The 25,813-nt window shown below is 38.3% G+C and overlaps 1 protein-coding gene and 1 long non-coding RNA gene across 15 annotated transcripts in view; one reads left to right on the forward strand and one right to left on the reverse strand.

Moving 5' to 3' along the window:
* The window catches only part of LOC116217322 (uncharacterized), a 672,500-nt gene that overhangs the window by 469,771 nt on the left and 176,916 nt on the right, over window positions 1–25,813 (forward strand). For 2 of the 13 annotated variants that reach the window (XM_085238984.1, XM_085239055.1), the window contains exon 4: window positions 25,577–25,606. The exons of the other annotated variants lie outside the window; for them this stretch is intronic. In XM_085238984.1, coding sequence (XP_085095110.1) covers window positions 25,577–25,606 — 30 coding nt within the window. The remainder of the gene's footprint in view (window positions 1–25,576; window positions 25,607–25,813) is intronic. 13 annotated transcript variants of the gene reach the window in all.
* The window catches only part of LOC146545474 (uncharacterized), a 47,107-nt gene continuing 43,544 nt past the window's right edge, over window positions 22,251–25,813 (reverse strand). The window contains exon 6 of one of the 2 annotated variants that reach the window (XR_014887200.1): window positions 22,251–22,768. This is a non-coding gene — a long non-coding RNA (uncharacterized LOC146545474). Of the gene's footprint in view, window positions 22,769–24,355; window positions 24,533–25,813 lie in introns of those variants that run through there. The other variant, XR_014887199.1, reaches the window with a different exon arrangement.

The following is a 25,813-nucleotide window of genomic DNA, read 5'->3' on the forward strand; positions in this document are numbered from 1 at the left end:
CTTATGTAGTGAATCAGGGCCATAATCTCATGCTGTCCTTGGTTTTCATTTTTTCACATTTATTGTTCATTATGTGAACAATCTTGTTAAGGGAAGAACCTGTTACAGTGTCTAGAATTGGGCTGACAGATTTTCGCATTAGTCTTTTGGTCTGTTAAAGTAGAACCTTAAATATCAAGTAGTGATAGGGCTTGAGAGCATGCTGTTTCCCACTGAGGCATATTTATTTTTCTGACATGTGAAAGGGTCTGGTCAGAAATCCAAACCATTTGCTGTGCTCTTAGTGAGACACGGACAAATTACTGAATGCATGGATAACTATATATGGAACATATTAATTCTTGGGTCAATAGTTCAAATTCATCTTGCTCGTCAATTGCAAAAACTCATTACTGTCTGATGGCCACTTAGGGCTAACTTGAAATTAGTGAGGTTGAGCATGAAGGGGTGGAGGGGATTTAGGAGCAGGGAAAGGTAAAAGAGTAGGCACCTGACAAGGCTGCAAGGAGCTGCTCTCCTAGGCACCACCTGCCTGTGTTCTGGTGCACTTCAGGCTGCAGCGCTGTCAATGTGCCACATTTTTAAATGCATTTTAGATCATCCTTTGATGTTTTATCTGTCTCATCAGAACAATTAGCTCCTGGATGCTCTCTGCACAACAAAGGAAATTAATTAGGAAGAGTCAGGCGCTGGGATAGAGAGCGGTGTATGGGAGGACTGCAGTGTCTCTTGGGTGGGTTTTAGTGCTACAACAGCTGAGCTGGAGGCTGTTGTCATGTGTGGCTGGGTATATCTGGACAAAAAGATTGTACGGAAAAGGAGAAAGTCACCTTACAGAAGCTCTGCATTTCCACCTGCTAAATGTTGTTTTTCTGTGAGCTGAGGCATAAAGAGTCGGTGCATGGCAAAAGCAGCCATCCTGAGACATCATCACAAATACTACACCACATGAAGAACAAGGAATCATTCCCGTGTGTTTTCTGTTCCTAGTACACTCTGGATAAAAATAAAAGTGGAGTAGCTCTGCTTTTACTTCCCCCATCACATTTCTAAATGTATTTTCCCTGTAAGGCACTGAGATGCTAAACTTTGACCATAATCAGCTGACTTTGAAACCAACAGATATCAAGAGCCATTTGTTTTCTATGATGTATGCAATCTACTGACATGAAAAGAATGTATTTAATATGAAGTTTGATCCCAAGAATTTGAAGTCAAGGCTCGTGTTTGTAAAACTGGAGGTACAACAGTGTCTGACAGGCGAGCAGAAAATTTCTTTCCCTTTATCAATTGTTTTGTTTCTAGGGGATTTTTTTTTGGTGAATTCTCCAAGCTGGTGCAGGCTTCCTCAACATCTGAACTGCACTGTCACCAAAGAGGTCAAGGCTTAGTTGTTTGTTAACTTTGTTAATACCAACCAGATAGAGTGTTGTCAGGTTTTGAAAATCTCTATCTTTCAAACAGCAAAAGGATATGTAAGTGTAGAAACTTGACAGAGAAGCTCATGGAGTGAAGGCACTGTGCTATGATGTGAGCAGTAGGTTTTCAGGCCTGCAGGAAAGCTTTGGAATAATGAATTTTCTTGGCTGTCTCTAACGCTGCAGATTGCAGGCAAGCCAAAGAGGTGCATGGAGTCCTAGCCCTCTGGGAGGCTTCCCAGTCGCTCTAGTTGGTTGTAGATTGTTCCTTCTTCATTTGCAGGATTGCAGTCCTCTCACATCTCTGACTGCAAGTCCCTGTTGGTGAATTGATTTGACCTAAAATCTTCAGACTGGAGCATGTGGGACTGAGCTAGGCTGTATCCCTGCTCTTAGGACAATTGACCCAGTTCAAGAAAGATGTGGAGCTTTTCATATATGTCCAGAGTAGGGCCACGAATATGATCAGAGAGCTGGAGCACCTCTCTTAGGAAGACAGGCTGAGGGAGCTGGGCTTGTTCAGCCTGGAGAAGAGAAGGCTCCAAGGCAATCTCATTGCAGCCTTCCAGTGCTTATAGAAGGGAAAACAGGAGGGAAATCAACTTTTTACACAGGTTATAAGACACTTATAGGACAAGGGGGAATGGTTTTAAATGCAAAGAGTGAAGATTTAGATTAGATGTTCCAGGGAAATTTTTCACTGAGAAGATGGTGAGGTGCTGAAACAGTTTGCCCAGAGAAGCTGTGGATGCCCCACTCCTGGAAGCAGTCGAGGCCAGGTCGCATGGGGCCATGAGCAACCTGATCTGATGGGTGGCAGCCCTGCCCACAGCAGGGAGGTTGGGATTGGGTGGGCTTTGAGGTCCCTTCTAGCCTAAGCCACTGCATGAATCTATTATGATTCTATGACAGAACAAGGTTGTTGGAGGTGCTGTAGATGATGGTGACATCGCTTAGAGAATCACCTTCTGCTGTAGGGCAGAAGCAAGAGTCTGCATGACAGCAGGCAAGAAAACACTTTCCCAGAGACTATTTTGTCCCAGGAAATGGAAGGCAAGTGACAAAGCATGGAATCATTCCAGAAAACATCACAAGAGGAGAAAACTCTTCTGTAGCTGAAGTTGCTCTTTTAAATATTGTCAATAACTTAAACTGAGAGGCATCCAAATAGAATAAAGGCAAGCAGCTAATGTTCATAATATAATTTTTAAAGTTTTCTCAAGTACCAAAGGAGCTCTTTCAATGCATAACCAAATTACCTGTTGAATGGATGAAGGCTGCTAACTAATTTTCTCCTATGAGAGTCAGAATATTTTAGAAATACTATACTCCAATGGCATTTGCGTCTGGAACATTTCTGCTCTCCTCCTGAGCAACAGAAAAAAATGCAAAATGTTGAAACTTTGGAAGTAAAGATAAAGGGGGGAAATACATGAAGGGCTGAAAGATTTATCAACTTGTATGTTGCATCATTCTCCCTCAGAAGCATAGGCAAAAGTGAAATGAAGGGAAAAAAGAGCTGTGAACCATGATGAAGATGATTAAGGAGGGTACAGAACAGCTGTCAAAGCAAATACCAAGCAACATTAATAACTTTGTAGCACATCAGAAGATTATCTCAGACCTTCTCAAGAAAACAAGAGCTTTTGCTGCTGCACAGGGTGAATTGAACTAATCCTCAGACGCAGGTGCTAGTCTTTGTTGGTCAGAGATATTCCAGTGTCAGTTTGGAGCGGGACAAGAGATCTTAATGAGGTTAATGTGACTACATGCTAGTAAATGATAAAAAAAATAGATCCAACACTTCAAAAGCTTAGAGCTATGCAGGAAAAACTGCCTTTAGTGGGGAATTCATAACTTCAGAAAAAACAAAAATGCATTTTCTTATTGCCTTTTCTTCTGTATGGAGGAAAGGAATTTTCTTGTATACAGAAGAGAAAAATAATGAATATTTACTGCAAAGAGTTTGGTTTTTGACAAATCATTGATATTTTCTGTTTAAACGTGAAAAATTTTCATCTCATGCAAATTCATAACAAATTATGCTTTGGGCCACGCTGGAATTTTGCCCATTTTGCCTTGAGCCTAGGGAAATACCTCTTCTCAGAGCCATAGAGAGGATGTCAGTCATCAGTCTGGATGGCTGAATTCCCCTGCCACTATTTTAGGGAAAGTTTATTTTTATCAGATTTACTATTTCCAAATGCTCCCCACGTGTAGGTTAAGAAAGCATTCACAATCAGAAAGGGGAAAGAGAGTAAAATCGTTATTTTACAGAGAACAAACAAATTGTCTTGAGCATTTTTGTCAGCGTGGTGTAATGAGCTTATGGGTTGGCACAAAACACATTCCTGTGAGCTCTTATGTTCTACTTCTACAGCCAATAGCCAATAGAACCAGATGCTAATCTGAGGTGTGTCAAATTCCTTATCATACACAGCTTGAGTTTCTTACAGGTTGTAAAGTCTCCCAGGAAGGTAAGTTTTGGTATTGCGTGTGGTATGAAAGCACAGTCCTTCAAGTTTCTGCAGGAAGTCCAAACAGGCTCTTTAGACTTTTGAGAAACAGCTGTTTTTAATCCCTTTTTGTAGTAGGGAAATCTCTGTTGACTCAGATCTAGCTGGAGTGCTTCCAGTTTTGTCCTTATTGGAGATGAACAATTTAAATGTCCCCCACTTGGGCCTGACCCTTTCTCCTTCATGCCTTCCAGAACAAAGAAGGACTTTCAGAAGCTGACATTAGCAAGGATTTCTGTACAGATGTTCTTAAGAGTTTCGTAAAGCTGGAAGGAGTAGAATTCTGTCATTTTCTCCCAGAAAACACAATCTACCTTTTAACCCTCCAATCCCAATTATGTTTTTAAGATCATAGCTCTGCTATTTTGTTCTTGCCTCAGCCTTCTGTTTACAAGCTAAGCATTCATCTCACACTGAAATAAATTTATTTAGTTTTCAATGCAAATGAAAAGGCAGAAGGAAAATTTATGCTTGTGGAGAGCTCTGAGATAGCATTATTCCACTGTAGAATGTAGTCTATATTTCCAAAGGCCATGTTCCCTTTTTGTCCTGTGTTCTTTCCCTTCACTTGAGCTGACCCATGAATCTATCATGTAACGATCAGATCACATCTTTTTCTTTTTGAATTGTTTTAACAAAAGATGCCACTCCAGAAAAGTAAAACTTTTTTTCTCTCTTTTCCCCCCTTTTTCTCCCTGCCCACTGAAATCAGATAAGTTTGAATTATTGGTGGTACCACATGAGCATGTACAGCTTCTTCTGGCCTTGCAGGAAGGAAGTTTCACCATCTCTCGGCATGCATCTGCTTTGAGGAACTGTCCTCTGTATCCATGCATAATGATTACTTAGATATAATAAGAATGGTGAAAGGGGTGGATCTTTGTTCTTCATTAGAACAAAAGGCTGGTAATAGCGGAGAAAAATGACTATCTGAGATAAAAGCCTGACAACAAGAAAGATCAGATGGGTTACTCATATATAATTACTCACTTGAATCCATATGGTTATAGTGTATTATACTATTCCCAATCAGCATGCTAGTGGGATTTTGTTGGTGTCTTTCCTTTTATTAACCATATCTGCTTCATTAAGTCAAAGATTTGATGCTTAACTTGTGGAATTCTGTTTTAATGTCCTAAATACCTTACTGTGCGCCCTGTCTCTCACTAACTGTGTTGGGAATAGGGAATAAAATAGTCCAGAGGAGTTTTTGTAAGTGATGCAAAATTTTCACTTGATGGGAGAGCATGAGTCCCTCCACAGATTAAATCTGGGAACCTAACGTAAAGTCTCCAAGTGGGAGTTGCATTACTTTGTATCCAAGGGATTTTCGGAAATGTTATCATAATTCATTTTCAGAAGCATTTTAGCAGTTCAATCCTGATAACTCTTGTGTTGTTTAGGTTTAGCTTATATCACACCTGCATGTGGGACTTGGTTTTCTGAGTCTTTTAGGCGATAGTAGTTTGTGTCCACAAGCCAGTTAAAATTCTTTCTCCTAACTGGAATCAGGCAATTAATAATTGTTACCTTGTTTCACATATGTGCCTTGGGAAAAGGGAGAGGTCATCAGAGCTTTCACATAAAATGATTTTTCAGAATTCAAAGTATTTTCTTACTTATTTTAATAATATATTTATGTACTTACTTTACATTATAATATTTTTGAGAGTTCTTGGCAATCTTTTCTGCCAACGTGGCTTTGCCTAGCTGAAGGTTCCCCAGAAGATACATGTGAAATATTGCATATAATCAACTCATGATTTCAAAAGTTTTTGGAAAAAAAAAACAGAAGAGCTTCAGGAACTCTTCAGTAATTTGCAGACTCATATGACCAGACATTTCCCCCTTTGCTTATGAAGGAGAACTTCTCAGCCAATACATCTTCTCCTCAAAATAGCTGCATATTGGCACTGCTAATAAACTGTGAAGGCTGTCTAGTCACATTGCTTCTTTTTTTTTTTTTATCCATCAAAACAACTTGTTGCATAGGCAAGAAAGCCCTGATGGGACAATACAAACATTTGTATCTAGAACATGCTTCTCTGAGTAGACATGCAGGCATCTGCTCATTCTCTCATAGAAAGCTTCCAGTCTATTGGTTCAAAGATTTTAATTGGCTTTTTTTTGAATACCAGCTACACGAAGGTTGTCTTCATTTCATAATGTAGTGTCAGTATTTTCAGTGGCATAAACAGTAGAAAAGCAAAATTTCTTAAGAAGTGATAAAACTTCCTAAACTTTTATTATCACAGTCAGAAAATGCTTTTTTTCTTTTTGCCAAAAGTACTCCTCTAGGTGGAAACTCTGCTCCCATCAGATAGATAACAATGGTCTTGAGATCTTGTGAGAAAATATCTTTCTATGGGTCTTCATCCTTTAAACTAAATATATCACCTCCATTCTTTTAGATAAAGAAAACATACTATGCTTGGAATTCTCTCACCATCCCAAGGCTGCCGTGTTCCTGTGTGTGTTTTGTGCTTTATGCAGCTGCCATGAAATACGGCTCAGCTGAAAATACTCACTTGGGAACATGGCCACAGACTTCAGCCCAAGTCAGCGCAGGCACTTGCTCAGAACAAAAAAATTCAGAGAAAAGATCTAATTTTGTAACAAAAAGAAGAAACAAATGCAAATTCCTTAATTGTTATTCAGACTGGAGGGAGGGAAGAGTGTTATTCACCCCGTCAGTGAGCTTTGGAATAATTAACACAAACAAAAATTTGGGGATTGGGAAAAAAAAACATAGTTCTTTTTTTTTTTTTTGGAAGAGATTACTCTTGAATGTGCTGCTAATCTGACTAATACAGTTACGTTACATTTTGGGAGTAAGGGGGATTAGGTGGGAGAAATTAAAGAGATTTGATATGGATACCATATTTGGTAGAACTTCTAATGAGATTACTTAAAAAACAAAATCTGCCTCATACATAGGCTTGACTAAGTCCAGAGACTTTAATGAGATCATGTTTTCTGTCTCCTGTAGGGTAAGTGGTGCCAAATCAGAACTGTGGGAATAAAATTCATTGGACTCTGATTAACTCAAGCGCTGTAGCAGTACTCAAATTGGCACTTAGAATTTCATGTCTCTCAGAGGTCATAAGAAATCTCTGTGGAAATAGAAGAAGGAGTCAGTTCTATACCAATGGTGATGTATATTTATTTTCCACCAAAATGAATTTCATGGATGAAGTTTTATATTCCTATTTCTTAAAAAGGAGATTTTATGGAAGTTTTTTTTTGTTTGTTTGTTTGTTTGCTTTTTAATGAAATTGGAGTTGAATCGATGGTCTATCCCTTCTGTTCATATGATTTCAGATGCCTAAAGCCAAAGGATATGAGGTGGGTTATTAGATATGCCTTTCCAAAAAGGAAATGGTAAGACAAAAATGGCCTGCCTGAAGTTACAGTTTATAGATTAGAAAAAGGCACAAACAATTAAAAGACGGAGACAGTTAGGGCAAATTACTTGCAATCAAGTTGCAGCTAAATGAGCTTCTTGATGAGGAAACCAAATTTATGTTGTTTAGAACCACAAAGAAATGTTCCCAAAACAAAAAAAAAAAGTTGAAGGTGAGCAAAGTGTTAGCACAATTGGATACAGATGTGCTGATAAGAGAAGTTATGGGTGCAATTAAAGTTCTGGTCTTGGGTAATAAAAAAAAAGAGTGGTAACTAAAGAGAGCTTTTCTGTCAAATCCAGTAAGACAAAACCTTAACAGATGTAAAACGGTATGGTTATATTCAGGTCTTTTCTCCTCTGTTTCCGCTTGTGGCTAGCAACTTCAATCACCAGTTTTGATTCAAAACAAACAAATTTTGACAGTTCAGATCAAAACATACATTCTCAAATAAATCATTCACTTAAAAGGGTGACTTCTAGGGGAGTAAGTGAGTACCATTAAAGCTAGAATTAAACATTTTGTTCTCTCCTTTTATAAAAATGTGAATTACCTTTTTGGCAGCTCTTTGAAAAGATCTTTGAAAAGTTATGTATATTCAGCAATGAAGACGAAGTCACACAAAGCCCTGAAGACATGTGAAGGTTTCAGTATGAAACATCACATTTTTCTTTGTTGTTCTATATACATTTTGTGTTCAATGTAGTATTCATCGATTTCACTGAATGTAAGTCATTGTCTACTTATATTTATTTGAAAAAATGACTTTAAAGACTTCATAATTATGAAAAGGCTTCAAACAAAGCTATCCTTCTCTATTCTTACTGCACTGGAATGATAGGCATAGCACATGGTATAATAGGGATTCCTATTGGCAGTCAGAAAGTACATGTAGAAAGAATAGTCTGCTGACATTTTCCTTTATCTTGATTTCTCTTGTCATTTCATGCAAAATGTTTTGCATTAACAGGACCTTGTGGAAGTGAGTGAGTGGAGAGTGACAGACTTTCATTCCTGAATTAGAAGAGCTGGAATTCCCAAATATTAATTTTTAACAAAAATTTGCAAGTGAGTGCTTCTGTCATGTTTAGAACAGTAAATGAGAAGCCCAGATCCCTAAGCCACATAATCTTGTGGAACATTAAAGCACTAATAATACTAATAATAATGTGTACGTTATTTCCTGCTCAGTCCCAAACAGTGTTTATCAGCTGACAAACTTATGCAATGTTGAAATGAAGAGATTATAGTGTACTGGGCCACTTAGCAGAAAATGCACTTTATTGAGAAAGGAATGCATCTCAAGCTCAGTCCATTAAAACAAATTAAGAATATGTTTTTCCTTTGGTTTGGCATAGAGAGTACTCATCTGTTTGGGTTTTTTTAAGTCTTAAATTTTGAAAATTCAAAGCAGATTTTGTAGGTATACCATCTTTATTTTGTTGTTGAAGTCAGAACAGACTTTGGGATATTTTAATGAATGGACTTCTTCTGTTGCTCATGGGTCGTCATAGATTTACAGAATGGTTGACACTCGAAAAAAAATCTCTGGAGGTCCCCTCTGGTTCAACCCCTGCTTAAGAAGGGCTGCCCAAAGCAGGTTGCTCAAGACCATATCCAGGTGGCTTTTGAAGATCTTCAGTAAGCGAGACCCCATAGCATCTCTGAACAAACTGTGCTAATGCTCAGTCAGCCATACAGTAAAGTTTTCCTGATATGTAGGCAGAACCTTTTGTCTTCCAGTTTGTGCCACTTGCCTTTTGTCCTGGCACAGGGCACCAAAAAAGCCAGTCCTCTTTGCACCCTTCCTTCCAGTATTTGTACACATTGATAAAATCTCCTTGAGCTGCTTTTTCTGCAGACTGAGAAGTCCCACCTCTCTCAGTCTTTCTTCTTAGAAGAGCTACTCTCTTTATCATCTTGGTGGCTCTCCATTGTTCTATTGTCCTTGTCTCTCATGTACCTCAGGATCCAGAACTGAACACAGGATTTCATGTGCAGCCTCACTACTGCTGAGTAGAAGGGAAGGATCACTTTTCTTGGCCTACTACCAGTACTTTGGTTAGCACAGCAAAAAATGCTAATTGTCTTCTTAGCTGTAAGAGCACACTGCTGGCTCATGTTCCACGTGGTGTCTACCAGGATTCCTAGATTCTTTTCTGCAAAGCTGGTATCCAGATATGTGGCCCTCAGCACTCACTGTACCTTCTGTCTTGTCTCTCCTTGGTTTGTATATTACAGGTTTTTCCTGCTGCTTAAAAAAATATGACTTATACAAAGAAGACTGAGAGTCACTTTTTAGTCATGGGCTAATGTTTGGCCTTGGCTCCAAAGGTGGAACAGTAGGCCATTCCACTTTCAAAATCTAACATCAGTACTTGCTGCTTAAAATGGAAAAGCACTTTGAAGGGCACACACCTCAGAAATAACATACTTAACTCTGAACTGAAATAAAAATGCTAGCCCTAAGCAAATGTTAAATTCAATATGTGTTTCACTACTGCTCTGAGATGTATAGATTGTTTCAGTACTGGTTTAGTAAAAGGATGGATTGTTAAAGCTGTTGCCATAGCTTACCAGAGTCTTGGAAACCTCTCTGCAAGGAGGTATGGAGGAATAGTGGTTTCCATTCCTAATAAGGCATAACATGGGCTGTATTTTGTCTTGATTCAAAGGCTGGGACAGGGAATTTATAATAAATCCAACTAATCTTGACCAGATATGTAGGAGTGTTCTTGATGGAAAGACACATTTGAGGGTCATCACGGAAGTTGAAGACATCCAGTTTTGAAAAATCATTCCTTCCACTGAGTAGGTAACTCTTTAAATGAAGCTCCCCAGTTCCTTGAAATTTTAGTCCTGAAGTTTTTCCTTTCTGCTGTTATAATCTTATTTTTGTTGCTCATATATGTATAAGTTTCTTGTTTTTACAGTGTTACTACATGGCTGGTATATGCTTAATACCAAGACTTAACATTTCTTTACCAGTGTGGTCAATACACATAATATACAGTTTTTCTTTTTACATTACATGGTATCTCATATGCTTGCGAGCAATTACAAACTTAAGTTGTATGTAGTTTTGTTCTCCACTAAGTAGAGAACAATCCTAAATTCTGATGTGGTGATATCCAAGGGATGGATAAAAGATAAGGTTGAGAGAACCTGCTTTTATTTCTCATCAGGATTGTAAGGGCAGCATCACATGTTATGAAGGATTGCAGGTGAGGTATGAGATTAGGAAGGAAGCTTATTTTCATTACTTGTGACTTGGGCATTATTTTAAACTCCCTAGAGATGAAAGATTGGGCGATTAGACAGGTAAGTAGTGTGGAAGGCCTAATGGCCTGGAACTGCTGAAAAGAAAATTTGGCTCCTCGTTTATACACCAGTTGTCTGAGAAAGTGAAGGAAACTTTGGTTAACAGAACTGCCCGGAGGTATTGGGAATCTGACACTAACTACCTAGCAGATGCCTGGTGCAAATGGAAGTTTGATCGGCACTATATAAAGAGAACTGCTGTCTCTGACAGCATGTTTACCTCCACTTAGTTTCTCATTTTGACTCAGCAGGAAACCAATCCGCAATAATCCTTGAGAAAAAGAGCAAGAACGGAGATGACTGATACACTACAGTCCATCCTATGACATCTTCTCCCCTTTTACCTTCTCTTAGGCTTTCTTCAGCTCTTTCCTTTGCAATATATTCTGTTCTTAAGGAACAGAGAGGCAGGCAGTGATTGAGTATGGGGCACCTTCAGTTAAATAAACTTGGAGCTCTGCAACAGAATCTCAAGAAGAGGGTAAATATTCACAGCAGGCTACCATGTAAAGTTATAGTCCATTGGGCTCTCCCACTCACCTCCAACTATCCAAGAAGAGGACCAAAGAGAAAGGTTAAAAAATAGAAGGTACAATGATGATTAGATTAACAAGATTGCCATGAATAGCAACATTTGTAATGCTAAGGAGATGACTGAGGGTGTTATGGGAGGTTGGTGGCACTTCAAAAAATGTTCTACCTTCTACGTATAGAACCTTCTCATTTTGGAGGATGTTATTAATGAACCTCCTCTGTCGTGTTTTGAGAAAATAATAGGAGGCAGCATGTTAGATGGTGGTATCTATTTCAAAAGCTGTTCAGAGCTATTTAGTTGCATTTGATCCTTGTCTTTACTGTGGCCAGTGCTGAAACTGAACCACTGTATCATGCTAAATGTGTGATTTTTTAAAATAATAGAAAGTTTATTTCATACTGCCCAATTACACTGTACTAGAATGAACAAATGGCCCAGAAAACTGAAGACAGTTTTCCTGATTCTCTCTTGCAAAGAGTAAGATTGGGACCAGAAACTGTTGTAATATTGAATGAAAAATGGAAAAATAGAGTCATTAGAAGTGTTTTCACTGCTAAAAGTACAAAAAACCATGAAAAGTCAAACTGGATTTAGATTCCCTTTCTGGATTTAGATACCCTTTTTGTCCCTTAAGTACACAACACAAGATTACTTTATTTCCAAGGTGAGCCAATATTCCTGTGAAGATTCTGACTCTGATTCTCAATCTCTGCCAGTGTTGCCTTGAACCTGAATGGAGATATTTTTCCAGTCTGCATGCAAGCTTCCTGCTGTTAGTAAATCATGATTATCCAAATGTCTTTTCAGCTGTACATATTATTTTTGAACTGTTTAATGCTGCAAGATTTCCCCAATCAGAAACAATACTTCCTTTTTTTAACTGAAGTCTGCTTGCTTCACATTTCATTAATATACCTCAAATGCATCATTCTCTGACGACACTGGTACTCCTAATACAAAAGTCACATATGTGTAGAAGGTGTGAGAATTAACTGTTGAAAGAGATAGTGGATATCTTCGTGATTGCATATAGAGTGAGAAAGGCAATATGTAAATCTATGAATGTAAGACTGTAAAGCAGGAGCTGTTAGATAAGACTAGAGGTCTCTCATGTCAGGAATGTGTCTTCCAGTGTGGGCAAAAGATTATGCTATTTAGAGAGAGAAAGCAAACGTACCCATGTTCTGCTTTCTCAGTATACAGTCCTGAAGCAGTAGAGTTATTAGAGTTTCCCTGCTAATATCCACTTACACTGATGGAATGCTTGCTTTCATTTACTTGATCATTACACTAGCAGCAAGCAATCTTTCTTTAGAATATTGCAGTCATTATCAAAATGCTCTGCAGGACAAATATATATATGTATAATATTCCTTTCTATAAGTTTCATGCAGATTAGATATATTGGCCAATCTGGAAACAGAATACTTCAGTAGATTTCCTGCTTTAAGTAATACTTCATTATTATTTCTTTAAATATTTAATACAGATTATAGTTAAATTAAGCCTCACATACAATCAGCAATTTGCTAAAGCAGTCTCTTAATTTCCACAGAGATTGTTTAATCCAAGATTTTAGGAAAAGAAGGAGCAATCTTAGTATGTACTAATACAGAGTTTTCTGACAAGATCACTGTTTCACAGGCCACAATAATTAAAAGCTTGTAGATGATGTGCTTCAAATTAAAATGGAAAAGGTATTGCATTGCATCTATTCTATTACACAGGAAAGTGTCTCAGGGTACTGTGACCTCTGGATTACATCCACTTTTTCATTCAAATTTGAACCTAAAACTTCAGAAGAGTTTTCTACACAACATAGAAGGAAGACTTAAAACAAAGAAAACTTATATGTAATCTGTGAGAAATATTTAAATTGAAATGACTAAACCCAAATCTTTATCTGTTCTAATTCTTTCCTCTTGTGGAAGATACTACCTTCCCAACTTAATCTGTACTTCAGCAACTCATAGTGGTTCAAATTCTTTGCACTCTGATCATCCATAACATATGCCTCTGGGAAAGTCCTGCTGGATAGAGATCTTTATACACTTGTGTTTTCATACCAACCTGGAGAAATATTGATTACTAAAGTGTGTATTACAAAATAGAGTTTTCAGGTAAAGGACTGAAAGTGTGCTTTACTGTCCTTTTGGCTCCTCTCTTTGCTTTATTTTCCTTTGTTGATGTTTCTCATCCTTCATGTATCACATTTACCTCTCCTTAGCTAAATGGTATTTTTAGTCTGTTCTTCTGTGGGATTGAGCATTCTTAGCTGTACTTAGTCATCTTCTTCTCCCTTCCAAGCAATCTGTAAACCCAATGGCCAGTTTCAATTCAGCTTCATAAAAGAGGAATGACTTTGGTGGTAATAGTATCCTTATAAATTATGTGCAAATATGTGACCATGAGGAGAAAAGAAGTGCTCCTATGGAGGAGCCAACTCAAAAGCTCATTTTTTATTAGACACCTGGAAATCCAGACAGAGGGAAGGTCTACCATCAGTATTTCTGCTGTGTACAGAGGAAACCCTTGTTCTTTCACCTTGTTGTAGACTACCCACCAGCCTACTTTTGGACTGTAGTATATCTCAGCTAATGAAATGGTGATAGGAGACGGGTCTTGAAACTTCAAGAATGTATATAAGGTTTCCTTTAGAGGAATGCCTGGCTTCCTTTGGCAAGATATTTATTATAAAGGTTGATGCATTCTTCCTCATGATTATAGAGAAGAAACATCAAAATCACTCAGTACACATCCCAGAAAAAAGATGAAAACACAAAAGAAGAAGAATATGCATTATTAAAGACAGTGCTATGTGCTATGGAGGCAATCTTCATGGAGCAGATAGACTTTGTGTGTACTAGTCATCAAATTTCTCATGAAACCTTTATGGAAAACACTCTTTTAAAATAAAAATTATTTGAGGGAGGCTGTATTGTGATATTGTCTAAATTCAGGAAGAGCATAGACGAATTCTGATCATGCTATCACAAAGCGTGTTGTGGCAGTGTGTCTTTCTTTCATTTGTTCTCTAATAAATGTGTGTATGTGAAGAAGAGGTGAGGTGGAGTTGTTGAGATATCTTCTTTCATTTTCCCTTCTTTTCTCACTGGTGTGTCAACACAAGTGCACACTTTTTCCTTCCTTCAGGGTAGTGGTGAGAAGTCATAGTTATCAAATGCTGGCTGTCACCTAAAGGCAACCTCTCCTGACCAAGAAGGACCTTGCTACACTGACCCAACTTACAGGTTGGTCTGGTTAATTAAGACTGAACTCTCTCACTACTTGAGATTTTGTGTACTCCTGTTATGTGTGTTTGCTGAGTTTTACGCATCTTTCTTTCTCTTCTTCAGACATTCTGTAGAGATTGTAGGAGAAAAGTATTCTCCACTGAGAGTATACAAAGATTGTTCACTGTTGTTACTACAGCTTTGTCAGAGAGGTGTAGGCTCAGCTTTGCAAGCCTTGAATTCTGTGTTCTTCTCATATGTTGTTTTATTGAAAGACATGTCCTTTTCAGAGTCCAGGACTGAAGAAGCTGGCTGTTTTGAGCCAATGTAATATAATGATGAACACAAAGAGATAAGGATGTGAGACAAGATCTGCCTCATGTATGTCCAAACTGTTATTATGACTCTGTTTCAAGAATGAATCGATGCAAAATACTCATCCTGTGCTATATTAGAGCAGTGAGGTTACTATGTGTTATAAAATGTTCACAGAATGAGAAAAATAAATAGTTCAAGAAAGATAGGGATGGCTTACGCAAATGTAAGAAGTGGAGAACACACATGATGCCATAATGTTTTAGAACTAAAAATTCAGGTACAGATCTGATATACATTATTGCTAAAGAGGGATCTAGGAGAAGCTAACGTCAAAGTGAATCCTGAAATATAAGAGTTTTAGGATCTAGAAAGAGCAACAGAGGAGCAAAGAGAAGCCATTCATATGGACTAGGTAAAGTTTTTTTGTTTACTTTTTTAAGTGTCCTGTTGAGTTGTCAGAGAAGCTCATTCTCAAATTTTCCCTAAGGACAGTGAAGTCTTACAAAAATCTGTATCTAAAGAAGAGTTTAACATTTTGTGCTTAAACATGTATCTGGAGTTAACTGCGGCTGTTTCAGCCTTAAGTCTACCATTCATTACTCCAGGGAGTATTTTTGTGCTTGTATAATCCTCCATCTCATTCAGAGAGGGCACAAGCTCTTGAATTGTAATGGCAAATTTGCACTTTGCTGTGTATTCTGGCACATTCATTATGCAGCTGCTCTGAACCTTAAAACAGTTAATGGATTTATCACCATTTTATTAAAGGAAGACCAAAACAAAAGAGGAGGTTAATTTTGTAAGTATCTCACCTCCACCTTTATTTCAAAGATCCATTACCTGTCCTCTGACTTTTCTGTGAGTATTCTCTCCCCAGTTAGCCATTATTCCTGTTGCTGCCTTTTGTCTGTAGAAGGACTGTAACAGCTCCATTAGCACTTCATTCCTAATGGGAAGACTAGCTGGGAAATGCCGTTAAAGCAGGGCTGCATAAAACTGAAGTATTGTATTTTAGGAGCAAAGACTGTTGGGTCTGGATGCTGCTTTGATTCACACTGTTCCCTCCTCACACCTTCAGTAGTTCCAGGGACTTCAGTATTTGTACTGCTGGTAAACGTTGTAAGAGCACTCAGACTTGGTCCGGGTGTCTTTGAAGAGCTGAGCTTCAAAACATAGCTGCTGTGTGCAAAGTGAAACCTCTCAGGAGCATGTAGCTACATTACCACATCCCTGCCAATTTCTTCTTTTCTCCAGTAAAACAAAACTACCGAGGCCCAAGTTTGTCCTCAATTTCGATGTGGCTGTTGCAGTGAGGGAGTCGCCTTGGGGTGAACAGGGCCCACTGGCAAGGCAGTGCTCTTCTGTGGCTTCACTAGTTCCAGCTGTTGCCTTCAACCCCACTGGCAGTGGGCAAAGCTCCTGTGCCTGCTTTGCATTCCCTGGGGAATAGAGCTGTAACATTAACAACTCCTAGTCCCGGGGAAAATGCCTCTGTATTTGCTTTGGATGATATCCAAAGTAATCACCACAAAGAATCCACTTGAGTCCAGCTTGGGTGGAGAATGGAAATTTTTGCAATGGTACAAATGATAATAGGACAACATTACAGTAACAGTAGGAAAGACTGATTCAGATCCTGATGACTTCTAGCATGGCCTGGAAACGATAGGGCAGTGTGTGCTGAGAGATCTGCTCCTCTGGAGACAGTCTAGAGAAAAAGTAAAATAAAGTGTTTCTTCACCTCCAATTTGGAACAAGACAGCTCTGTATGCTTATTTGTGTGCCTTCAGATTGCTTGGAGTAGGGAAAAAGGATTTTGTTTCTGAGTGGAAACCATAGAGACATTTAATTACACTACAAAAAATATATACAATAAACAAGTCTATTTTATTTTATTTTTATTTTTTTTCAGCCAGATATACTAGAGAGCCCTAGAGGAAAAATATATTTTAGTACTTTACAGTTACAATTGCAATTTATGTTAGTCTAGTGTCTTTCATACGGGAAGTGCTATATCATAAAACACTTTACAGTCTGTTTATCAATACAATAAACTGGGAATATTGCTCAATTTACTTTATTAGAACTTGCTGAGAGATACAAAAATAAAACCAGCTTGGATTGCTGGCACTTTTTTTTTTTACTTTTTTTTTTTTTTTTTTTTTAGCAAGTGAAACATTGGAAAGTGTAAGCATAGCTAGATATAGTCTTAGTTATGAAAGAAAGAGTGTAAAAAGCCTCAGGTAATGAAAAAGGGTTGATCTGAGGACAAAATTCTTGACAAAGATGCCCAACTGCAAGTACATCAAGAAAATTTAGTGAAACTTATACCTTCATAAAGCCATTATAATACCACTTCTGCTTGCTTGCCTTGTGGGATACTATTTGAGATAAGCAAGGTCAGAATAAACTGGATTCAAGTTGCTTTTATGGCTTGCAGCACTTGCTGGAGTTTGGTACATTAAATATTTTTGTGTTACTGCAGAATCTTGTGGTAAAGCTTTAACAGGAATATACATATGGAAATTTATAATGCACACAGGAAAAAAAGAAAAAAAAAAAAAAGGCATCAGTCTATTTCTGTAACTATTGGCCAAGCACTAATAACCAGTATCTGATTCAATCAGAAATATGTCATTGCCAGTATCCAGCTTGGCCAACACTTAAGATATGAACGTGGTAAATACAAACATGCATCAAGTACTCTAGAAGGCTTTTGAATACTGTCCTGCAACAATATCACTGGTGGTCAGAATTAAAGCTGTTTGAAAGGCTTAAATGGGCACTTCCATGTGTTAACAGCTTTTGAGACTTTTTTAAGCTTAACCTGATTTTATAAGGCTCCGTTTTCAGATGACTGAAATATTTCCTTAAGCTGCTTGCTGTTAATATTGCAATAAATACTTTCAAACTTTTTCTTTATCGTAATGCAGTATGTAAATTTTCAGTCTGTTTGCTTTTAAATTAATCACTGGTATACTTGTTTCGGATTTTTTTTAAATCACAAATTTAAAACTAGCCCAAATTTCATGCTTTCTGAATTTATTATAAATTACAACATTTGATCTTTTTTCTTGACTAATTTGTCTGTCTCTACAAAGCTGTTTTGCTTTGCTTTTCAAACAATTGTTACCATTAAAAGCACTGGCATTTCAAAATTGTGATTGATATTTTATATATATGTATATACTAATACCTTACTATATCATTAAGTCAGCAAAGATGAGTGGTAACAATGATATTCATTGTCAAGATGAAATTCAGAAAGGCATATACGTGTGCGATAACAGATTAGAAAAAATAAACTACTTCCACCCTGAAAATAATCCAGTACAGGTGATTAATTGCTGCTAATTTCAGTAAACAAGAAGTGCATTCTACTTCAGTTACCACCAGAGACTCCTCACAAATGCAACCCAAAGAGGAGAGACACAAAACCCGTCAAATGTTTGGAATGCAGGACTATTCATCATTCAATTTGAGATTCCCAGTTACAACAATGTCAGTTCTGGAAATCAGGAAACTCGAGTTTTGAAGCATAAAGACATTGTTTTTCTAATTGCTTTGGACGCCTCTGCATAATTTAGTAGCTATGTATTCAGTAAGAACAGACTTTTGCAGTATCTTCCAGACAAGATGACATCAGTGCAATGCTGCAAGAACTAGAAGACCGTGTGAGCTCTATTTGTGTTTCTGTCAGCATTTAATTGAATTGTCTGTGAGGAATTGCTAGGCCTGGGGCAATTACTATCAAGAGCAGAACTATTAGTTTAAATCTTCCATACCCTTTCTCTTCTCTAGAAACCATTTTGGTAGGTCTTGTAACTTCATTGCTTCCCAGAGTTAATTGTGTATTTCTTCACGTGCAAGATCAGGTCCCAGGTTGTGGTGGAATAAGCGAAACTATCATTTTTACCACTCCCAATATTTATCAGGTTATTTAAATTCCAGTGCTTCAGGTTTCCAATTTTCAGAGTTAAGTTGGTAAAACATTCTCATTTGACAATACTTCATGGCAAATGGAGTATGGTGGCTGTTCATGTCAGAATGAAAGGTCATCAACATAATTTTTCAATGAATTGACTGCAGATGTGTAGAATGCTTCAGAAGGAGAACCTGTAGTATTCTACTTAGCCTCGGTTGGGGCGTGGTTGAGCTAAAAGGAAAGGAGACCTCTGCATTCACACTGCTTAGCTGTGAGGCTGGAGACAAGGAAACCTGTTCTTATATTATCCATGCAATGAGGAAAGGCCCTAAATTGCAATTAATTAACCTGCTTATCTCTTCTTTTGCATAATCAAGGTGTGAAATACTGACAATGAGGACCTTAGTAGTCCCTTAAGTTGAAAATAAACATACAAATAAATGGTCCCTGTGTAATTGAGCTCACAGGCGTGCAGTGTTCATGATTTTGGTATTTGCTCTAACAAAAGAGATAAGATTATTTGGTCTAGTGAGAGAAGCAGCCTCTGACGATACATCTGAGGAGTATTCTCAGAAAATGGTGATGGAATAGAACACTGTAACAGGAATAGGGGAGGCATAAATAACACTCAAAGAAAATGGTGACAGAAGAAATTCAGCATCAATCAAACTTTAAATACTGATAAAAAGAAAAGTGTTTAACGTACCATCAAAGAAAACCAATTATGCTATTAGCAAAAACAGCATCAAAGAAGGAAATAAAAGACTAAACTGGAGATAGAAAGAAACCATCAGAGCAATTAGGAAAACCTAGAACAAAAGAAAAGAGATGAGAAGTGTCTCAGTCTTGTACAACTATAAGTGTGCATGTAGCATTTGGGAGCTACAATATTTTACTTTGAAATTTGCATTCGAATGAAATCAATCACAATAGAAAGCAAATGAAAGGCACATGTGGGGAAAAAAAGAAAAGAACACAAAGTAGACAAAGGAAAAGGAAAATGTCAATGACAAATGAAGAGGAGAAGTATTAGGAAGACAGAGTAGGGTACTAATGAAGATAGAGCAGAATGGTGTGAATGTGGTTAGAGATGGTGTATAAGAGCATTGTATACTAGAAGCATCTGTCAGGTGGGAAAACAGATGGTAGTGAGGAGGAGAGCAGAGGGCACTGGATAAGCTGGCAGGGGAGGCCAAGGAAAATGCACCCCACCAGACTATCAGGGGAGGAAACAAAACTCTTACAGACTGTTGGAAATAGTTTGCTGTACAAAGTATACAACAGCTTTTCCTGCATGTCTGACTGAGATAGCTTCCTTTTTGGCATTTAAGTATGTGTTTTAACATGAGGTTAAATGAACCAGTGTCTGTAAAGCAAGAACTTTATTCATACTGATAAAAATACTTTCTTTACTTTTTCTTTCTTCTTTCAGTGTTGTTTCAGAAGACACAACCTTGCCTTGCAAGCTGAAAAATAAGTGTAATTATAAAGGGAAACAAGTTGTAAATGTCAGAGCTTGCTTTCCTTGAGAGCTACCTTGCCCATCAGGAGAACAGTTGGAGTGGAAGGACACTGGCCTGGGTCAGCCTTTGATTTTCAGGCACTAAAGGGATGCGTTACAGTTCAGGTCTGACTCCGTCATTATCTCCTTTTTGCTTCTAACTCTAATCCAGAGGGACCCTAAGTGGAGGAAAGTAAGTTCAGCCTTCCTGCCCTCCAGCTGCTAAGCATCTCTTACCAGGCTAAGGGCATCCGTGTGGATAGATGTTCCCCTCATAATGGGACCGAGACCAGCAGCTTACACAAACCACCTAACAGCTGTAACATTTTTTTCTTTCCTTTTCACTGATAATGTGCATCACAGTTTGAACTAGTAGCAGTCCCTCTTCTCCTCCTTGTGGATCATGCAAAACCTTTACTTGTTTTTAAACTTGTGTAACTGCTTCTAGCAAAATAGCAATAGGTGTGATGGTGTCAGATTAAGTGGAGAGCTGAATCGGAGAGTGTAGAGCTAATCCTATAGCCTGTCCAGACTGACAGGCTGATGAAAGGCAGTTGAGGAGTGACTGTTTCAACCCATCCGCTGACGCATTCCTCTATCCCCACCCATGCAGAGAACAGCCTGGCACTGAGCTCACTATCTAGGAGCCGGATCCTCCCATTTCAGAGACCATGAGAGAGCGTATTTTGTATTTTTCTGTCATGCAACCGTAAAAATAAGGATATGAATAATCTGTCAGTTTTGGCAAGGAAGAGATATTTGTGTGTTGTCATGCCAAATGTATGAGAGGTCACTGGCAAAAGGTGTGCAGAAAGCGGAAGCTGTGCAGAGAGCAGCCTGTTCCTGGATATTGTCTGGAATCAGTCACAGCTCTCCACTCCTTCAGAGAAAGACAGGATGGAAACCACAGAACAATGAAATCCCTGTTGGCTGAGGGGAGTCCAGTGTCTGGCTCCAACCTCTTCAGGCTGGTTTCAATGATGGTGCTTGAAATGGACTCACGTGACCTGAAGAGTCATCTGGTATAAAGCCGGGGAAAGGATTTAATCACAGGGAACAGATAATCTTTGTTCTAATGCCCTTAACACTATCACTTTCTCTGCAGCTGCTTTACATGTAATAACAGCTTAGCATTCACTGCATTGTGTATTTTTTAAAAGGCAGTATCTTCTTGCCACTACATAAGCTGCATTAGTTTCATTCTTTTAAAGACATACTTTCTCAATGACTATGGGGCATTACATCCTATGTCATTCCATATAATAGTCTTCTAGGAATGTATATTTCTACCTTTATTATTGAGATTAGTTCAATCAGCAAATGCCCATGGGACAGAATTGCAAGTAATGTATGCAGAAAGTTGACAATAAGCTATATTTCTTCTGTTGATGATATACTGACCCTTAGGAACAAGACATAATACGTAATATAATCGTATGTGTCTTTAGGGCATGTAGAGTGCCTGAAGGAAAGAGAAAGAAATACCGATTTCTTCAGAGAGCTGAAATCATTCAATGACTCATTCATGTGCAAGTTAATTGTGTTTTACACCTAGAGGAGGCTACTCACTTTGGCATAAAGATGATGGAAAGATGATGCACATCCTAGCATCATGAATGTTGGCTTTGGTTCACCTCTGCAAGTGAAAAGCAAGTGACTGTGTTAGAACATTGGCTTTGCTTTAAAGGGGATTTTGTAACTGAGGGACCGATCTTCTGCTGAAAAATTTGTATTGTGTGATAGTGTCAGGTGGGAATTATGACTTGCGTTGATATTTTTATACCTGCATCCATGATGTACCTTTGCATGGCTAAACAGAGGAGTTTCATCTCCTTACTTACCAATATGCTGTTGTGAAAGCTGAATTTCTTTTGAGGAAAAGTCAGAAGCAAATTATGCATGCCAGAACTAAAAAAAATCAGAAAGTAGTGTTGGGCTGTCTGCTTGCAGAGAAGTAATGTTCAGAGTGCTTAGGCTTGGGCCCAGTTGTCTTGTTGTGTTCTCTCTTGAGTGAGTTCTTCAGGTTTAATCTCAAGCTGTACCTGCTGCTACCAGACTCAAAGATGCTCATCAGTTAGATTATGTGCAAGGATTTTTATTTCATAATTTATTGTAAATTCTTAATGTTATAGCAGAAAGTGTTGTTCCTTTGTAGTAAAGAACTTGTAGCAAATCTGCTGCTAGGACACCACCACTGAACAGCTTGTGCCTAAGTTTCCCTGCCATGCCAATTTCCACTTAGTAGGCAGCACAGAGCAAGCCCTGTGCAATAACAACACATTACAAGTTCTCCCAAGCCAGTGGGAAGAAAGAGATCCCTAACTCTTCCAGAAGAAGCAGGAGGTTAATTTTATTTGAAATTCCTTCAGCAAAGAATTTGATCTCAGTGGATAACCGAGCTGAACACCAAAGCAGATGGGTTGATGCTCTAAATCCCATGACACAAGGCTTATAATATTATTTTGAAACAACAAAAAAAATGAAACTAACTGCTCTTCTCTTTTTGAATAACCCTTTTGCTTCAGTGAAGTATGAGACCATGCTTTGGGAGCTGCCTGTAGACCACTGGCACGTTGTCTGTCACAACTTGTAGGCATCTGCAATATTAAGATGAAAAAATAAGTTTAGGACTGACCCTTGAAATTACCTTTTCATTTCTGACAGCTTTTCATCTCTGTCCCAGAAGAAGCTCAGTACAAACCAGCAAAGCGCAAACATGCAAAAACACACGTGCATCTCCTGAATTCCTAGCCTAAGCAGATCAATAACAAAAGGATTTATCCTCTTAGCCTCTGGGTATGGACAATCGGTACACTTTTTCTACATTTTTTTTTCTTGAGATCATATCTTTAGGAAAAAAAGTCTACTTTGTGAAGAGGTGTTCTACATTCTTTCTCATAACAGCTTCAGGCGAATGTATCTGTCACATAGAATGAAAGGCATTTGGGGGGTTTGTTTTAAATGAAATATGAGGACAAGGTAGTGGCAAAGTGTCAAGTCCTCCGATATTCTTTATTTTCTTTAAAAGTCTGTGAGTTTGGAACAGGTGCCTTGAGTTTCAGGAGGTTAATCAAGTGAGAAAGAGGTCGGTTGGCCAGCCTTTACTGTTGTGGGAATTTTATTGCTCAATCCAGTAATTAAATTGTCTACACACAAACTGCCTCACAATAAAAATACATTTATGACAAGACAATCTTGTTCATCTTGATGGACCAGACTTCCAGCTCTTTTACAGACTATGCGTACATGTAGGTTCTGTGCAAGCATGAGTTACTGTTTGTATTGTTTAAAATTATGCTATTATAGTATCTGTGTATGCAAGAATTATGGAATAACAAAGAACAATACTTGATGTAGCAGTGAGGAGAGTAAGTTTAGACCTGTTTCAGGGTGGAATCAACATACTTTCAAAAAGGAAGCATGGACCTTAGGGAGTCAAATGTTCATTAAAATGGCAGTCCGGATAGCCAGATAACATTGTTTTACAACTACATTGTATTGTATTTAAATATTAACAGTGGACTCAAAGTTGTGGAATTTAAACTACTAATATTTGTGCATATTCCCTAATGTTGACAAAAATCATTTCCTCAAGAGGTTATTCAAATGCTTCGCTCTTTATGAAACCACAATTTGACTGGAACTCAAATTTAGAAATGGCATTCCCTATAGATACTTTCAGTCACACCCTCTCTTAAAATTAGGTTTTTCCTTTGAGAGAAAGATTTGAGGATGACCCCCCAGTCATCCTGGAATTTCAGCAATGCTCAATTAACAAAAGTCTAAAACTTTCCAGAGCAGTTGATCATTGAGTCATCCTGGCTGTACACGCTGATAAAAATCTCAGGCTGTTCTTTAATTTATTTGTCTCCCCATTTATCTGTCTGCCTTGGTAGATACAAACAACAGAATTAAAAAATATTATATAATACTGAAGTTTTTCTCAGAGGGACAAATTACCTCTGGGCAAAGCGTAACCATGGAAAATTCCAGGCAGCAAAGGATGTTTTCTTTTCCTTTGGAAAGTACCGGTGTTTTAAAACAAGCGTGATGAAGGTTGTACAGATACAAACTGCAGTGAGCAGTTATGCCAACCTTCATTTCTGACATTCCTGAAGCCAGAACTGGACAGACCCATCTTCATACTCAAAAGAGTAAAATTACCACCGATTAATTAGTGAAGACAAGTTTCACCTGCCTTCACTTTGGTACTGAGGGAGAACTCGCTTGGCCCCTTCTCACAGGCTGAGGGGTGCAGGTGTGCCTCTGGGTAGCTGCTGTTTTGCAGAACCAAGGGAGCTGGCAGCAGTTAACATCTCAGGAGTATCAACCAGCAGCACGTGCAGCTGCAGGAGCTTGCCCTGTGCAGGAAGGAACAAGAAAGGGATGAAGCTCCCAATGACCCTGGCATGTCCTAGCTGGCGCTGTCATTTTATTGTCACCTAGTAATTGAAAAAGCAGTACGTCCTAGCTTCTTTTGTACCCCAATCTTAACTCGTGGATTCCTTGCAGCAATATAACCTCTGTTATTGCTCAGAATAATGGAATCTGGACCTCAGATTTTTTCCAGTGATGCTGTGCTGCCACTGATCCGCTCCTGTGGTGGTTGTGCAGATTGTTTAAAAGAGCACAACTTTATCCTCAGTCATGTAAATGAAGGGCAAGATCTCTTTTATTTTTTCCTGGGAGCTCAGCAACTTCAATCTTCTTTTGTAAGTGTCAACGGTTAGACTGGGTGCTAAACACGTCTTATTCTTTTACTAAGATACAAAAAGGGAGTTGATCTTTCAAATGGAGAGAAAGGAAAATTCGGTAGCATATTTTACATAGAGTTGTATTTTGCCTTCTAAACTGTGTTACCAAAGAGAGAAAGAAATCAGAGGGACTTCATTAGGAAGCAGCATATTGAGTGTAAAGGAAGAGCTCAGAGAAAATATTTGATTGTTTACCTAATGATTCATTGGATTACTTAATGAATAAGGAGAAAAAGCACTATAGTAGGCTACAAATGTTTGCGATGTGCAAGCACATAGAAATAAAAGAAATATAACCCAATGTGATCAACATGTGTGGGCATATGAAACTTAGGTTTCATATGTTTATGGAGACATAGGTTTACACCAAAAATCAGGTTACAGTTTTCTGGTGGAAGAACACCTGAAACATCTGCAAAAGAATTGTTAAAATCACCATGCAGCTTGTGAATTTTGAAAGTACTTTGAACAAAATACTGACAAGTATCTTGTGGAAATCAACCCTGCTCTTCCCAAGAGTTTGACTTAACAGGTCTTTACACATAGAGTATGGTATGATTGACCTTAATTAGCCTTTAACATAAGAAATATTTCTGTAGATAAGCTCTTGAGTCAAAAGTTCTCACCCATGTTAATTCTTTGATTTTCTAGGTTGGGCCAGACACTAAAGAAGGAGCTCAGGTAGAAAATGACTCTGTTTTTATATTTGCTGCTGACCTACTCTGTGACTGCATGCAGCCTTTGCTTTTCTCCCATGTCTCCCTCCAAAATCCCAGGGCAGGAGCACAGCTTTTGGCAGTGAGGGAACCATAACCATAAGCCACGCACTTGAGCAGGTGGGCAACCAAGTACTAGGGCAGAGAGTTTATTCTGCAAGCTATGCATAGA

Source organism: Meleagris gallopavo, chromosome 1 (assembly GCF_905368555.1).
Source record: "Meleagris gallopavo chromosome 1, MGAL_WU_HG_1.1, whole genome shotgun sequence".
Lineage (NCBI taxonomy): Eukaryota > Metazoa > Chordata > Aves > Galliformes > Phasianidae > Meleagris > Meleagris gallopavo.